The 16,653-nt window shown below is 31.7% G+C and overlaps 1 protein-coding gene across 1 annotated transcript; it reads right to left on the bottom strand.

Annotated features, from left to right (window-relative positions):
- Nucleotides 1-504: 504 nt before the first annotated feature.
- Nucleotides 505-14,661, bottom strand: LOC128188373 (sodium-dependent proline transporter-like). The gene is made up of 13 exons (XM_052859383.1): nt 14,293-14,661; nt 13,087-13,218; nt 12,374-12,641; nt 12,161-12,293; nt 11,449-11,589; nt 10,694-10,797; nt 7,051-7,175; nt 6,617-6,729; nt 6,257-6,388; nt 3,600-3,699; nt 3,149-3,249; nt 1,186-1,362; nt 505-708 (listed from the first exon to the last, which is right to left on the bottom strand). The coding sequence occupies exons 1-13, from the start codon at nt 14,426-14,428 to the stop codon at nt 598-600; spliced, it is 1,773 nt and encodes a 590-aa protein (XP_052715343.1). The 5' UTR covers nt 14,429-14,661; the 3' UTR covers nt 505-597.
- Nucleotides 14,662-16,653: the final 1,992 nt, after the last annotated feature.

Raw genomic sequence — 16,653 nt, 5'->3', positions numbered from 1 at the left:
GATTTCTTTTATTGAAAAGTCAGATCCAAAGTTAACGTTTTTTGGAAGAAACTGTGTATTTCACAGTTTTCATTTCATAATGTCATGAACATATCTACATGTATATAGTACACACCTATTATATCAACGTTTTGATATGGTCATGAATTATCGTCTGGGTTTATTTCAACATCATGAACTGAATATAAAATATTTCACACAAGATTAAGAAATACGTCTTCATTTCACCATCCCGAATGTGCATAAAGATTATCCAAGATATAAAAAAATGAACTCAACACGAACACAAATTATTTGTGCTAAAACAAAACAGAAAAAAGAATCACGCAGGCCTTTTTATATTTGACACTATATTAATGCTATAAAAACATATAAATGCCATATTAAAAGTATGGATATGTGAACAATACGTAAATATTTCCTGAATTATTTTTAATAGTACATGTTAATATTTCAAGCTGAAACGAACAAGTGGTATTATATACAAGGCTTCAATTTTATTAAAAAAAAATATGTATGGGTCATTATTTTATGTCGATGTCAGCTTTGTCTTCGCAAATTACAAATTCATGTCTTGTCTTGAGCTCCTTTATCGGTTTATAAGGTCATGCCATTGAAGATCAGAGTTTTGCTCATCTCTACATCCCCTGGTGGGGGACGAATGGCTGGCTTCCACTCGTCTGTTGGCTGAACAGAAACCCGAAGTCGCTGTAAAATAGTTAGGGAATTGTGTACTTTATTGGACTTTTGTTTATCATTTTTACAGAATACCATTTTATTAAATTTGATTATCACTTAATGAGCCAAAAGTGAAAATAACAACAAAAGAACGAAAGAGCCAATTGTTAATACAATTTTTAAAAAAATCTGATAATCAATTAGGCTTTAATTCAATAGGCTAATCTGATACGTCTGACTGTGAGCTGAACAATCTACAGAACATTAGGGGTAATTTTAACATTATATAAAAATTTGAAATTTGAAAAGCCAGAACTACGCATCGAATATTTAATGGATAAATTTAAAATTTAGTCTCATACTACTCGAGATCTATCTTGCTCGAATAAAAGGAGAAGGTTTGGTCTCCACCTTTACTTTTGCCTTTGATATTAAGTTATACGTTCTGCCAATGCGAATTTTCACATTTAAACACAGATCTGCAGCTATTACTATATAAGTGCATACCTCTATGAGGGGTGTTGAGGCATCAGCTGTCTTCGAGATGGATGATATCATACCAGCTGGTATCAGGATTAACGACAGTATGGCGATCATCCACCCGATCCCAACAGCATGTGATGGGTACCTGTAAGTCCCATATTCTACCTCCGAGTACCGACTCAAGCTGACCAGCCAAATTATCTGTTAAGAAAAATAACGAAAATTAGCTCAAATCTACTTATTCAAAGTTTGTTAAATGAAGTGTCACACCCTTTTTCATTGAGACAATTGGGAAATATTGAAAATATGATGGCATTTCAAAATAAAATCTTCTTTTCAAAAGCCATTTTCACAGAAAAGCTGAAACTTAACTGGAATGTTCCTAAGGCAGTGTGCATTTGAGTTAGTTTAAATAATGTTATGATACCCGGGTGTAAGGTGGGCCACATTTTTAGGATGGGCTGTTGTTGAATATTACATTAGGAATAAATAGATAATTTTTCCCCGTCTGTCTATCTACCCGTCTATAAACTTTTAACATTTCTTGTCGTCTTTTCCAGAGCCAGTACAAGTGGGCCAATTTAAAAAAAATGGCTTAAAGCATCCATATTTAAAGGGAGTTAAAGTTTGTTTAACGAATTGCCACACTCTCAAGTTCAATATATTGAAATTGTGATGGATTTTTAACAAAATCTTCCCAAAAGCTACTATTTTTACAGAAAAGCTGAAACTTGTGTTGAATGTTCCTCGGTAGAGTAGATTCAAGAGGGTAAGGTGGGGCAACAAGAGGTGGAGTTGTTGAATTTTTACATAGAAATAGATTAATTTTAAAAAATCTTATTCTCAAAATCTGAAAAACAAAACTTTATCTGTTTGAATTCACTGCATTTGTATAATACAACTTGGTTTGTTCCATAATACTTTGTCAAACAATATCCAAAAATCAAAACCGTGCTTTATTTATTTTTGGAATAGGAACAGTTACTACAAGTTTTGGCAGGCGGCGCAATGTGTGACGTCGAAAAGTTCCAGTCTTTACGTCATTGCTAATCCCTTCATATTGTACATGTATACGATAATATTCACGTTTTTTTAAATGTCTTAGGAAAAATATGGTCTTTGAAAATGTACCCTGAGTGCATATTCAATATGCATCTACATGCGCAGAATTGTTTTCAAAATATTACCTGCTGACTCATAACATGCCTTGTATTACTTGCTGTTTTGTCTGTCTTCCCGAAATGTGCTAGACTTCTAATTCTCAAATAAATTTCTAAGCGATTTTGTCAATTTTATGAACTTTGAAATCGGCTTATAAGTCTGATCTTATACAATGTTTTATATTGAAATATAATTTTGATGCAAATTACTTGCATTCTTTATGGCACAAGTTTTATCTTCCCGTGTCTTCGATTAAATGAATAACCCCACTTGTCTTTGCTATTTTTCAAGAACCCTCGTATGTGTTGAAAAAACAGAAGATATTTTTTAACAAGATCTAATGTAGTGAATTATCAGGGTTTTTTTTGTATTTGATATGATTGACAAGTCTTGGCAATTGTTGCTCATGTGAGCGATGTGGCCTCATGGTCTCTTGTTTAAGCTTTAAAATAAAATCTGTAAGGCTTTGTAAAGTGAATGAATCCCTCGTCCGGTGACATTCCAAGTCGACAATACATCGATTTTATTCAATTAATTAGTCTTTGATAATGCCATCATTCTGTATTCTGCGTTGGATATTATATCAAAGTCTCAAAAATTTAATTTCAATGTTTAATTACATGTTTTTTAAAATGTAACATGTCAAATGTGACATCACAGTAGCGATGTCAACGTCGATGCAACGTGAACCAGTTACATTCATTTGCATGCACATTTTAACGTTAAACTGTAACAGTTTAAAGACTTACTTTTAGCGTTTAGATAATCAATGTATACCTATATTGGAATAAAATAATTGAAAAAAACAATAGAATAAAAGGCTCACCAGGATAACTATCGGAGTCACGAAGCGCCACATAACGTGCCACAACCCACTAGGTCTGTGTCCAATCATAATTTCCAAATCTTCGTAAATTCGCCTCACTCCTGGAATTATTATTAATATTAATCACAATTGTTCAATTTGCCCATAGTCTAGTTATGCAATGACTAACTTTCAATAAAATAGTTTAAAAATAAATGTAAATAGAAAAATTTAAATAAAGGGGGCTGGGTGGTCAACAAATTACCTTAAAAAAAATATAAGATATGATATTGTAACAGTTTCTATAAATGTCATTTTATTAAAAAATCCTTATCTTAAACATTTGAATACTTTCTTATATCTTCAAACCAAACTCTTCTTCTAAAGGACATTGAAACAGCATAAAAATGACTACGACCATCTGGTCCTCTTAATGAAATGTTAATGAAAGAAAAGAAAAACAACTGATTACCATAAAACCAAGCTAATGCCACTACTTCCAAGAAGGTTAAGAGCATGACGGACACACTTGCGCAGTACCAGTCTATTAACGTTAGTACATAGATACCTCCCTGCAAAATGAGAGCATTTATTAGAGACAGTATAAACATCCATGTATCATAAAAAAATTACATTTTATGATATAAAGACAAAAGAAAAAAAAATAACATTATGGTTATCAATACCTCTAACAATTTTAATGCCTCTCTGAACACAAAGGTATTTGATTTTTTAAGAATTAAATTGCTTTGGATTTGGAATGAAGTCAACGCAAATACAAAAAAAAAAAAATATTGGGCTATAGTACCAAATGCAAAAATAATAAATTTTATGGAAAAACGATATCTTGTTCATAAAAATCCAATGGATTTGTCATTTTGTTATATTAAATATAAATGTATCTGAAAGAACTATATATGATATGATTTGGCCCCCATAATTCGTCATTTTTTAAAGCGTTTCTGGTCCAGTAAAATGTTATGTTTTATTTTAGAGGAGTTGATGTAAAATATATTTTTCATCTATTTATTTGATTTATCTGCACTCATTGGCAGTATATGACGTCAGAAGTGACGCCATTTTTATAATCCAATCAAAATCAGTCAAAAATTGACGTTTTTGTTATATTTTTATGAATGGAAAATATAGAGCGCATTCTTGAACAAGGAAAATTTTCTGGTCACTTATTAGCCTTGGCTAGATACATCTCTGATTAAAATATTTTGTTTGTTAAAGCATGCGCTCTTTGTTTTCTGAAAGAAAAACTGCTTGAATACAAGTTGTTTTGTGCCAAAAATGCAAAAATGGCGGGAAAAAGTTATCTTTACGATGTCATATTTCTAAATTGTGGGCAGCTGAATCAAAATGAACACTATGTAAAAAAATCGCATATATATCTTACCAAAAAAAACAAATAATTACAGTATAATGATGATGTTCATTTTAGGGGGCTATTTTAGGCCCATATCATATATAATCCTTTCAATTTATTTTTTAAAATTTAATTTTATAAATTTTAAACAAACATGATTAAAAAGAATGCACATAAGTAATGTATATTAAATTCAATATTATAGTTGCTTCTTTGTTATTATTCTATTTAAAATTCAATTTTTACATACATGTATAACTCTCATACTTTTTACAATGAAATTATCATTTATTTGAACTTAAAAAGTGCATTGTTTTTGCTAAGACATCTACATATTTTGCATCATGTTTATACAGAGACTATAATTGTTTAGTTTATATTTATTCTTGTTTAGATATTTTTAAAAGACTTTACGTTAGTTAAACGCATTTACTATCCTTTAACCAGTTTTTCTTTCATTAGGTTAACTCTAATTTGTTTAATGTTAAATACAATTAATTTTGGAAGAAAATTAAGGGATAATTAATTTGAATTATATACCAGTAATCGGGCTATTCTTAATTGTCCCTTCCTCGTTCTCAATGAGGTGATCGTATTGATCAGTGTTTGCAAAATAAATACAAAACGATATACTCCGTATCTTGTAAAATACTGTAATTTATACACTTTTTTCAAAGTTCATTAAATGAGTGTCTCTGTGATAAAAAAAATGTACTCTCTTATCTTACCTTGAAAAAAAAAAACCCCTACAAAGTGCGTTGACTTGGTCCCAAATTTAACGACTTAGATTTTTTTCTAAGTATATGTTTTTTCACTAGCATTGCCACGTGTGTACAACTCAAAAGTTATATAGCACAAGAAGAATAACTATTGTTTGCATCGAATATGTTTTCATACAGTGGATTACGTGAACTGTAGGTGCTATTTTAATGTATAAGGGGCACAGACACTGAAAGAATAAATCCCTGTTTTTTTTTAATCTGCGATCGACAAAGAAAATCTGATTTTAGTTTACTTTCGATAACGTACATGTAACGGTGTTGATTATTGTTTCTTAAGTAATAAAAATATTGCATTTTTCGATTTGTCAAATTATATAGGAGATATTTTTTTTCAATGAATAACAAAGTATGTAATACACATGAAATTTTTGGTTCCTCAATTTATTCCTGTGTACAAGATTGGCCGATTTGTTATACTACCGATTGAATCGTTCACAATAATTATTCGTATGCATCAGGTTGACCGGAAGAATATGAAAGGTACACTTTATTTTTAAATTATAATCTGTTTTCACTTAAAACGTACTTATGAGCTACGATAATTTTTGCTCCAAATTTTTAAAAAATCTTTTAAATGAAGAAGTTTTAACAAATATATAAGACAAACTAATTCTTTTCTGGCAAATTACATCAAGTACAATTATAAGCGCGTAAGAGTTTTTAAAACTATATGAACTTAACTCATTCGGAAGACAAATTATATATAGTTACCGTTTTTTGTTTTTCTGGATCAATTAGTGCATGCAAGATCTACTTTCATGATTAGTAATGAACGCAACCGATAAACATGTACTTGTATTACGTATAAATGTTTACAAATCGATGGCACTTAGATGGTAATATTCCACTTCTTTAACTTATGTCTTATGACGCAAAGCCATTAGTATGAAGAAGAGATTTACTTGCTTCCCCTATTTATGTTAAAAATTTAAACATGTAGTTGTAAATGTTTATTCAGACATCAAATTTACTGACCTGTGTAATACATGGAATTCCGAGTAAAAATCCAAGCAAACATAATATACCCGTTAACGCAGTTTTCCATTTGTGTAAAGCTTTGGGGAAATTGTCCAGAAGGGCGCCTGTCAGGGTTTGAACGTGAACCATCTAAACAATAATCGGAAACTACTTGATATTTCTATTTGACCAAGAAAGAAATAATAAAAGTTACGTTTCTGTCAGTTAAATAAAAAAACACCTTTGTTTATTAAGAAACGAAAACCAAGTAAATGTTCTAACAATAATAAATCAAGTTCATGAACTATTTTTACCCCATTTCTTTTGCTTTAATTAGCGCTACAAAAACAAATGAAAATGATTTTTAAATTCTTTTACCTGGCTGTCAAGACCCACAGTAAAAAGCATGAGAAAAAATAGAACTGCCCATAGCTGGGGAAGAGGAAGCTTAGAAACTGCCTCGGGGTACACAACAAAGGCGATCCCTGGTCCTGAAAGCGGAACGAGGGAACTCAGAATAAACAGGTAAATGCTAAAGTATTTTAACATAATATTTATACGTGTTACCAAACAAGATATTGAACATGGCGTAGGGTATGATGGTGACCTCATGAAAATTCAAATAAAATGTAGAGTTCATTGGGATGTATTTAAGCGAGTTAATGAAGCATGTAATCATCATATAAAATGAATGTTATCGAAATGTCAATTATCCGCCATTAAAACTTGATTTCAATTTTATTAGATGCGTCAAATATATTCTATACTATTTCCTGGGAAAATATACATTCCATCAACATTTTCCATCTTACCGCTGTCAACGACATTCTCTATGGGGACACCGGCTTCTTCCGCCATAAATCCTAGCGTCACAAAAACGACGCACCCGGCAAAAATGCTTGTGATAACATCAACAATAGGTAAAATCATTGCGTCTCTGTAATGCAATTATTATGACATTGTACTTTTGAGTAACAAATTTCTGCAGAGAATTTTGCATTTGAATATAGTGGGTAGAGGTACATATAAACTTTTTCACAAAGTTGTTATATTGTAAATTTTGTCTTTACACCTACCCAGCAAATTCAAAATTTATAATTATATTCACAACTTTTCAGTTAAATACAAATGGTTACCGTTACATCTGAAAAAAAGCCTTTATCATTTATTTTTCGTAAGATTTGTCACGATTCGATTGTTGCACTTACAAGGTTGATTATTTGTTGGACTGTTGTAACTGTCTCTAAACCAAAGCAGGTCGTATATTTTACAAATCATGCATATTTTAACCATCCGATTATTGTAAATTTGAAATCCGCCAAATAGTTTTGAAGTGTTTTAGACTACTAGACGCATAACGCACTCGGACCAATCACAGAGTTTGACTATCGCTGTCTTATGAGCGGTATTCATTTTTTGGTAATACTTGTTAAACATACCTACAAAGGACATGACCTAAATTCCTCTCGTCTCCGAAGCGGAGAAAATCTACTTCCCCATACGTTTGAATCGGCTCCTACATACTCTTTATCGACTCCCCCGCGTTAGGGGTTGTAAACGGTGGAACGACTTGTAAACATTTTTTTTATTACCGCAAATTCTAGCCGATCGCCGGGGACATTTTAGCCCTAGATCAAAAGGATCTTTCACATTGCGGGTTTAATAAAAATAAACCTCTTGTTTTATTTTGCCAATAAACTACAAAATTCCTGCACCAGAATAATTGCTTACACCTTTAGTAATTCATCAAATGTGAGTTGATGTCTGTCCGTAAGCTATTAGTGAATTTTTCCTGATAAGTAATTATTAAGGTATTCAATGTATAATGGAGGGATATTGAACAATTTTGAATCATTTTAAACTAGTTATATATGTATTGCTAGATAACTATGAAAGTGAAATGAACCAAATTCGCATGACAGACAACATATATAGGGAGCCGGTCATTTTGCACCTAAATTTTTTTTAAAGAGTTATCTCCCCTTGATAAAAAAGAAAATTTTAACTTCGTCAAAATATCTGCGGTAAATGATTCATTTTATTTCATATTTTAATAAAGAGAAAGTTTATGCATGCATAAACCAAGAGAGTTTTGCGAATTTTAAGTTACTTTTTACAATATCTTAAGATAACAAACGTTGCCCATAGACTTCAATGCAAAATTCCAGGTGTAATTAGTTGGACCATAATCAAAATTTTGAAAATTCCTTTGGTGGAGTATTTTTATTTGATAATACCTTAAAAATGATATCATGATTAAGAATATCGGACCATTCATTTATTATGTACAAAATGTGGTCGTTATACATTGAATACCTTAAAATAAATTAAAAACCAACTTTCATGTTCGACAAACCAACCCGAAATAGCAACAATAAGAATAAGGTGGTGGACATGCTTTGGCAGATCCAAGTCAGTGGGAATTTGTATAAAAATATATGCTTGCAATTAAATGATATCAATGATTACGTAAAGAGTGAGTATATTAACTGGAAACTTATTTAGGATATACATAGAAATTAAGATACGACAAATGTTTGAATATATAAGATAAGTCAATTTGTTTCTTGCGATGGATTGAACTTTCCAGAACAGGGTAACCAAGAACGCGGGTTGACTAATCAACGTCAGTGCGGAAAGTGTAGGGCGAGTTAATCATAGGGCATTTGCAGGTCTTGGATCTGACAACTCTAGTTTTAGGTATGCAAAAGGATATACTTATCTTTTATCATTCTATTTTAAATCACAACCATTTTTATACCACTGCAGATTGGTAGTAAACCATATACATTGATTTGTGAAACATATACAAATCGTGTTAACAAATATACGTCTGTATAAACAGATGATGTATGCATAAAACAAGGAATTTGAATCGGGTCGGGTAAGGTTACAGTCTTTTATCTGAAACTCTTTTTAGGGAAAGTGATAATAATTATAGTGAAATTTGGCCTAAAGACTCAAAGACGAAAATTTAGGAAAGAGAAATGACGCACTATACGGCTACTTCCTGGTTAGAAATAAAATGAAAAAGTCTGCAGCTTTTCCAGTCATCTGCAACAAAAGGAATAGAGGCCATATACATGAAGCATTGTATCGTATTTTAAAATGTTGAAAGTGTTAATTTTCGCGCTTGCGCGGGATACATTGTATTATCTAGTTACATAAAAGTTAATGTTTACGCGGGGATACACTCCACGTACATGTACGATTTAACATGTTCGACATACAGGTAAATGTGTTACCTTGTTCCAAAGAACCTCGATGGTTTACGTTATTTTTTCATTTACATTGCGTAAAAATATAATTTACATGTAATATTGGATAATATTGATTTATAGAATTAAGACTTTGTATCACGATAGGATGCTGAATAGATTTTACATTTCTTGTTTGATAAATTTTCGTATACGGCTCATGAAATGACTTGTAATTTTGAAATAAATTTACTTGCTTATGAAATGGCACAAAACGATTAACACGATAGGATAAACGAAAAAAACTTTTAAAACTGAACGATAAACTTGATAGGATTAAACAATTTAACAGTTCTTTACAATAATTGTGGGTACAGGTGGGAGGCAGGTTATATAAATATATATACATGTAAAAGGTATAAAGTGGATGAAAAAATATCAAAAAGACCAACAAAGCAGTAGTTATATATAAACTTGATTTACACTTATTCACGTCTGATGGTAAAGTTGTCCCTCTTATTAAAAGATTCGTACACATATTTACCCAGTTTTTTTAACATAAATATAGAATCAGAATTGAGTAAATCAATAAATTTTGCCATACTTGGTCGTACATAGAAGTATTTCTTAATATATAATTTCCTTAACTCCGTGTAAAAATCACACACCAAAACAAAATGGTATTCATCTTCGACATCGTTTGAATTACAATATATACATTTCCTTTCATTTATAGGACATTTTTTATCATATCTACCAGATTCGATTCGTAGACGATGTGAAGATAATCTAAGTCTACTTAAAGCTTTCCTATGTTTATCATATAATATGTGATTTAGATATTCTGCCTGGTGTACAGGCAAGTTTAGATATTTATATAGACGTAAAGGGTGAGCATTTTCAATTTCTACCCTTAAATTTTGGTAAAAACAATCTGCCAATCTTTGCTCAAAATATACATAAAACATTTTTTCATGATATGATTGTAAAAATAACAATGGTTTATATACCAGTGGACTCCGACAAAAGATTTTTAGAAAAAAATATGAACATAAAAACTAACGATTTCCAGTCTATTCCTGTATTTTGAGAATCGTTTCAATTTTAGTAAATTCATTTTGATGAGTAAAATATATTGAATTATAAATAGTATTAGAAAAAAAGCTTTAAATGTCCTTTTAGTAAATTTCTGTTGATGAATAAAAATAAATTAGATTTGAAAATTTTTTAGACAAAAGAAGTTTTAAACGCAATTTACCTGAATACGTTGTTGTTAAATGAATTATAGCTTGCTAGTGTGGGTATACCTCCCCAGCCTAGCCCTGCCGAGTAAAACATCTGGACAGCGGCGTCACACCATACCTACAACAGTGGAACAAGGGTCATATATAGGTAAACCAATAAATGTGCTTGTAGCAGTCGCTAGCATATTTCCTACAGTTTAATTCAAAGATCATATTATCCACTAATTTTACATACAATCCAATTCTCCTTTAAAGTTTTAAAACCTTGAAGAAATTACATTGGCAGAATTGGTTTCCTTTAAGCTTGAATTGTTCGTTGTTCGGTAAAATTAAAAAAAAATTGTCAGATTTTACTAAAAATAGAAAGCGCATGCACCATTAATCTACAAACAGAACCCATTTGGTTTCGTCCCCCAATGACTTTGGTTTCTATGCATCGTTAACGCTTACAAATATAGGATGTTATTTGAAGCGTATATTTAATTCCCCGAACTCATTCGACAGGTAATTTACGATTTTGTAAACGACAAAAAGACAATAAAAACATGCCTTAAAATCGATGCTAATCTTTATAATGGGCGATATTACCCTTTTGAATATTAATCAAATACACTTAGAAGAATTTGTTGTAAATACTCATTTGTACATTATTTTTCTCAATAGAAATATCGCTCTGATAAAGCAGCTTTAGCAAAACTAAAAAATACAACTTTTAAATCACAGATGGAATTTATTCTATATCATTTAAGAAATAAATTTCACCGATTACATCGAATTTCAGCAAATCCTCCATACGTGGTATTAGAAATACTTTCAAGCCCTTGATTGCTCCATCGATGTTGAATACCAGACCTCGAATAAGTAGGACCAAAAGGAAAAGATACGGAACGGTGGCTGCGACGTACACGACCTAAATCACAAAGCGTTAGCGTTAGTACATGTGGGTTGTACAGCTGCCATGAGAGAAACTTATGAAAATTAATTAATGGATTATTCAAATTCATTTTTTTTTACTTGGACAATTTGCATCAAAATTTCAAGATGGAGGTAAATTTACATGAGTATGCTTGTGTAATACACGTATAGGTCAATATCTTGATCATTTTGGTAAATAAGAAAACATTAAGTCTTAACAAAGCTAATAGATTCCCATTCTTAACTGCTGGCATAGCTCAATTTATCCTTTTTTATTATTAAATTGCCCATTGCCAGCCATATTTTGTGTACATTTTTTTCATCCATTTGTTTAAAAATGTTAATCAGCAAAATATACAGTTGCAACAGTTTTTTAAATCCACTTTTATCAACCATGATTATCTATACGTACTTTAACTTTGAACATTTTGAAATTTAACTAAAGTATTTTTCAAAACTACGTGACATTAATCCAGACATTGAAGCTTTGATACTTTTCTGTAAGACTTAGTAAGTTAGGAATACATGCTAGGTATTATAATACTACATTCAACATAATTTCGTACTTTTCCTGAAGTCTTAATTCCTTTGAATAAACATAAAAATACGGCAAACCATGCAGCCAACAGGCAAAGTAGAAGTTGCCACCGGATGTGTCCGGGACTGTCAATCCCCTCAGACATGTCCAAGACATTTCTCCTGCAAAAATGTCCATGTATTATTTTCTATGCAACAACACTGTTGATATATATTCAATTCGTGCATGGCACATGACTTACTCCCAAAATTCCTCTGCAGATGTATGTTGATGAAAAGTTACGGCCTCAAAACTAACATTTTTCTTCTCTGTAAAGTTATTTCTGAACAGCGCTGGTGTGTAGTTCATTCCACGTATGATGCAAGTATCAGTATTCCATTCCTTGTCGCATCGAGTCCATGGAAGATCGGAGGAAAAAGACATTCCGAAATAGTACAATGTCCATGCCAGAATTACGTTGTAGTAGATACTTACTATACCCGTCAATACTATCATCCCGTACCCGATTCCTGAGAGAGAATAAACTCTATTTTAACAACAGTAGCAATTCGTTCTTTACAACAACCAGTGCAGCAGCGAGACGGCATCACTTATTAAGGTTAACTCTGAATCCTTCATGACATGGCACCTCTCTTTATTATTGCAATAATGGGTCTTCCCCATTGATTAAGTTTAGTTCTACCATAATGATTTTATATAGATCTCTCTCGATTTTTTTTAAAGCAGCAACATATCATTTGAAAATAAATATTGCACAAGGCCTGGCTAGATGTCTTGTCTCATACAGTAAGTAAAAAGCAAGGGCCTCGAAACCGAAAATGATGCCATCTGTACATCGAGAAATAGTGCATCATGCACGAGCCAAAAGATCTTAAGTATTTTGCTATTTATTCAAACTTGATAATGTATTCCATGTTAAATGACGTAAAATACGCAGTAAATTGCAGTTGTTACCTTTGAACAATGGACAACAAACCCAAACTCTGCCAGGTCCGAGGTTCGAATACTGTGAAACCGTCATTTCAAGGAACATCATCGGCATTGCACATAGAAACATGAATATGAAATACGGCAACAAGAAGGCACCTAAACAATAAATGAAAAAATCATAGGAAACACTGAATTTGCATTCTCCTTTTCCTAAATTGGACACGTTCTGAAAGTTATTAACTTTCGTCGTTTACATGTATTTCCTTTAAGATGAAAAAACTACATTACAATTACGTAAACATATTTTGAATTCGCGACAATACTGTAAAATGATGGAAAAATAAGATGGCACAAACACCCACTGGTTTTATCGTGACTGGTGTCATCTTTACAAAGACACTATTTTAAGATTTGGGTTCATGAACATCTCTTTCGATTTTTTTGTTAAATAACAGATTTGTTGATTTTTTTATGTTGCTTTGTTTCTTATCCATTCTGAAATAGGCATTTTATCTAACTGCCTTGTCTTCCCATCTTTCAGATTGACTTGCTAAGGCAATATTGTCGGGTTTTTGGTGTACCGAACAGATATGTAATTAACACATGAATTCATGAGATTTTTTTCTCTATTTATGAACATAAATTGATGTAAGTGTTTCATTTTTTTCTCGTACCGTTTCTTGTTATTTCAATATATGTTTCAAAGGTCCCCTAATGTCGCAGGTCCATGTATTCTAAATTTGTCCGCATTCGTGTTATTTGTATCTTTTAATGGCATGTTACATTTATTTCAATGATTGCACTTCGGATCATATTATGCAACACTGATGAAGAACTTCGTAGCTTCATCGAAATTCACATTTTTCTCTGCATGAATGTTCAGGGCCTTTCTAGTTGAAAAAATTGTTGCAGATAAATGTAATTTAGCCTTTTCAGTTTACCGTACGTGTATGTTACATAACTTAAGATAGAACACAGATAGAATTTCCATCATTTGAAAGCAAGTGCGAAATGAAATCCTCGTACACGAAATGAAAATAACAGTTCGTCTTCTTGTATAAATATATTTATACACATGCATATTGCTAATACAAGGTTATTATGGATATGCATTCAAAACGGTATATGATTGTTGACTGTCAACTAAGTCCGATCCGATTAAAAAAAGATGAAATTTTGCAATTACGAGTAATGCATTGGTAACACAAATTTTTAAACTTTGTTACAAACCTCCACCATTTCTGAAACAGATGTACGGAAATCTCCAGATGTTCCCTAGGCCAACAAGACATCCAACAGAAGAAAACAGGAATTCCCACCAATTTTTCCAGTTTCCCCGCTGCACATCTCCTGAATTTGGCGACATCTTGCTCAGGTGAGGTGGAAATGTCGAGCGCAAGTTGACATCTATGTGAAGGTAACTAAACTATTTGGTGAATGTAATGAGTCCTGCATGACTGAGTAAACAACAATATTGTGTCTGCCAGGGCAACATAATGGGATCTGTCGCTGGTATCACATATACCTATTACAAGGCCATTTTATTTATTTTTTAGAGGGTGGATATATAAAATTATCACGTGTTCTTTTTTCTCAAAATTTTTTATTTCCATTATTATCCGAGTATATACATTTGTACATTAAATCGGGTAATTTACCTAATTTAACATCTTTGTTTTTAATTAGTTTTTATGCATATTGACAGTACATGTACATGGCTTTAAGAGTAGTTTTCCTTAATTTGTTTTATAGCTTTGTTAAAATTGGAAGGAATACTCATTTGACACCAATTTTTAGAGATATAGTTCTTACATTATTAAATAACATGATCCGCAATTATAACACCTATTTTTCTGATAGCGTGCCTAAATCATACCCCACAGGCCACAATATACTACACTGTAGTAAGCAATTGAAATCAGTCACAGGACCCACCTTTTTACACTGTTTCAGTCTTTTGGTGTGTTATACACCGTAACTTTTGTCTTCTGATTTTGTTTTCGAATGAAGGAAAGCTTACTTATCTATCTTACTTTTTGCTAATATTAACTACAAAATGCCTGCATTAGAGTAATGCTTACACCGTTAGTGTTTCATCACGCGAGAGTTGATGTCTGTAAGCTACATGTATAATTGAATATTGGGCGCTCTTGATTAAGCTTAACTTGGTGTACACCGGTATACACTGGTGTAAAAATTTTGTATTGTATATCAAGTCCACTTCAGTGGTGTAGTGTACATAGTGTAGGGAAGTTAAGAATGATTATGACGGAAATGGGTGCAGTTTTAACAAAGAATCCTGCTGTTCTGCGACAATTAATAGGTTTTTTGTGATATAAATGCAATAAAATAAACACACATTTCAAATTTAATGGCTTTCATACAAATGACAACTTTGATGCGACTTCTAATCCGTTACATTACTTAAAATCATTTTCCAAGTTTCCATCATAACATTCGTCCGGCATATTGGTTTCAGTGCTACACCCAAAAACACATGCCCCTGATTCGGTGTAGAAAAGTGTACACCCGGTGTTCACCTAAACGCTGCACCTTTGCACTTGGTTTACAAAAGTGTACACGGTGTACACCTTTTGGTAAAATCAAGAGTGCCCATTATCAAATAAGTAATCATTGTAAAATAAATTATAAGCCTACTTTCATTTTCGATAAATCAGCCCGTGACAGTAAGGTGGTGGACACGCTTTGGCGGATCCAAGTCAGTGGGAATTTGCATCAAAGTATACATGAACATACATGCTTGCAATGAAATAATATATATATATATATATATATATATATATATATATATATATATATATATATATATATATATATATATATATATATATATATTCTATCGATTATGAAATAACTCTATACCACTACAGATTTTGAGGAAACCTTATGCATTTAAGTGTGAACAATGAGCAGATTGTTACAACAATTCTACGTCTGTGCGAATAAAAGATGAATGCAAAACGAGGAAGTTTGTACACATACTCTCTAATTTGAAATAAAATAAAAAGGTTTGTAATTTTTTCCCAGTCAACTGCAACAAATATATGTGTACACATGAAGCATTGTCTCATATTAATGTATACAGCTGTAATAATTTCCTCGATTGTGTGGGATATTATCTAGTATTTTAAAGGAAAACAAGAAAAAAATACGTGAACTGTCAATCCTGCAGCTGCGGAACTTTGTATATTAACATGAACCGGAACCAAAATTGTGTGATACAAGTGCTGTATAGTATCTTTACACTTTATCCCTCTTTCCTTTCTGAAAAAATACTATTTAGTAGATTTTTTTCTGGTTATACAGGGAAGAATTTTCCCTTTTAATTTATTAATAAATAGATAATTAATAATTATATAATATTGTACATGTATTTTCCATATATATCCTTTCTAAAAAATGACTATTAAGTAGATTTTTTTCTGGTTATACAGGGAAGAATTTTCACTTTTAATTTATTAATAAATAGATAATTAATAATTATATAATATTGTACATGTATTTTCCATATATAGTAGTCCGGGTTTGATACATAATACAAGGATGCACAACAAAATTATTTTGGCTGTT

This window comes from Crassostrea angulata, chromosome 6 (assembly GCF_025612915.1).
Source record: "Crassostrea angulata isolate pt1a10 chromosome 6, ASM2561291v2, whole genome shotgun sequence".
NCBI classification, from domain to species: Eukaryota; Metazoa; Mollusca; class Bivalvia; order Ostreida; family Ostreidae; genus Magallana; species Magallana angulata.
This window is presented reverse-complemented; position numbering and strand designations above follow the sequence as displayed.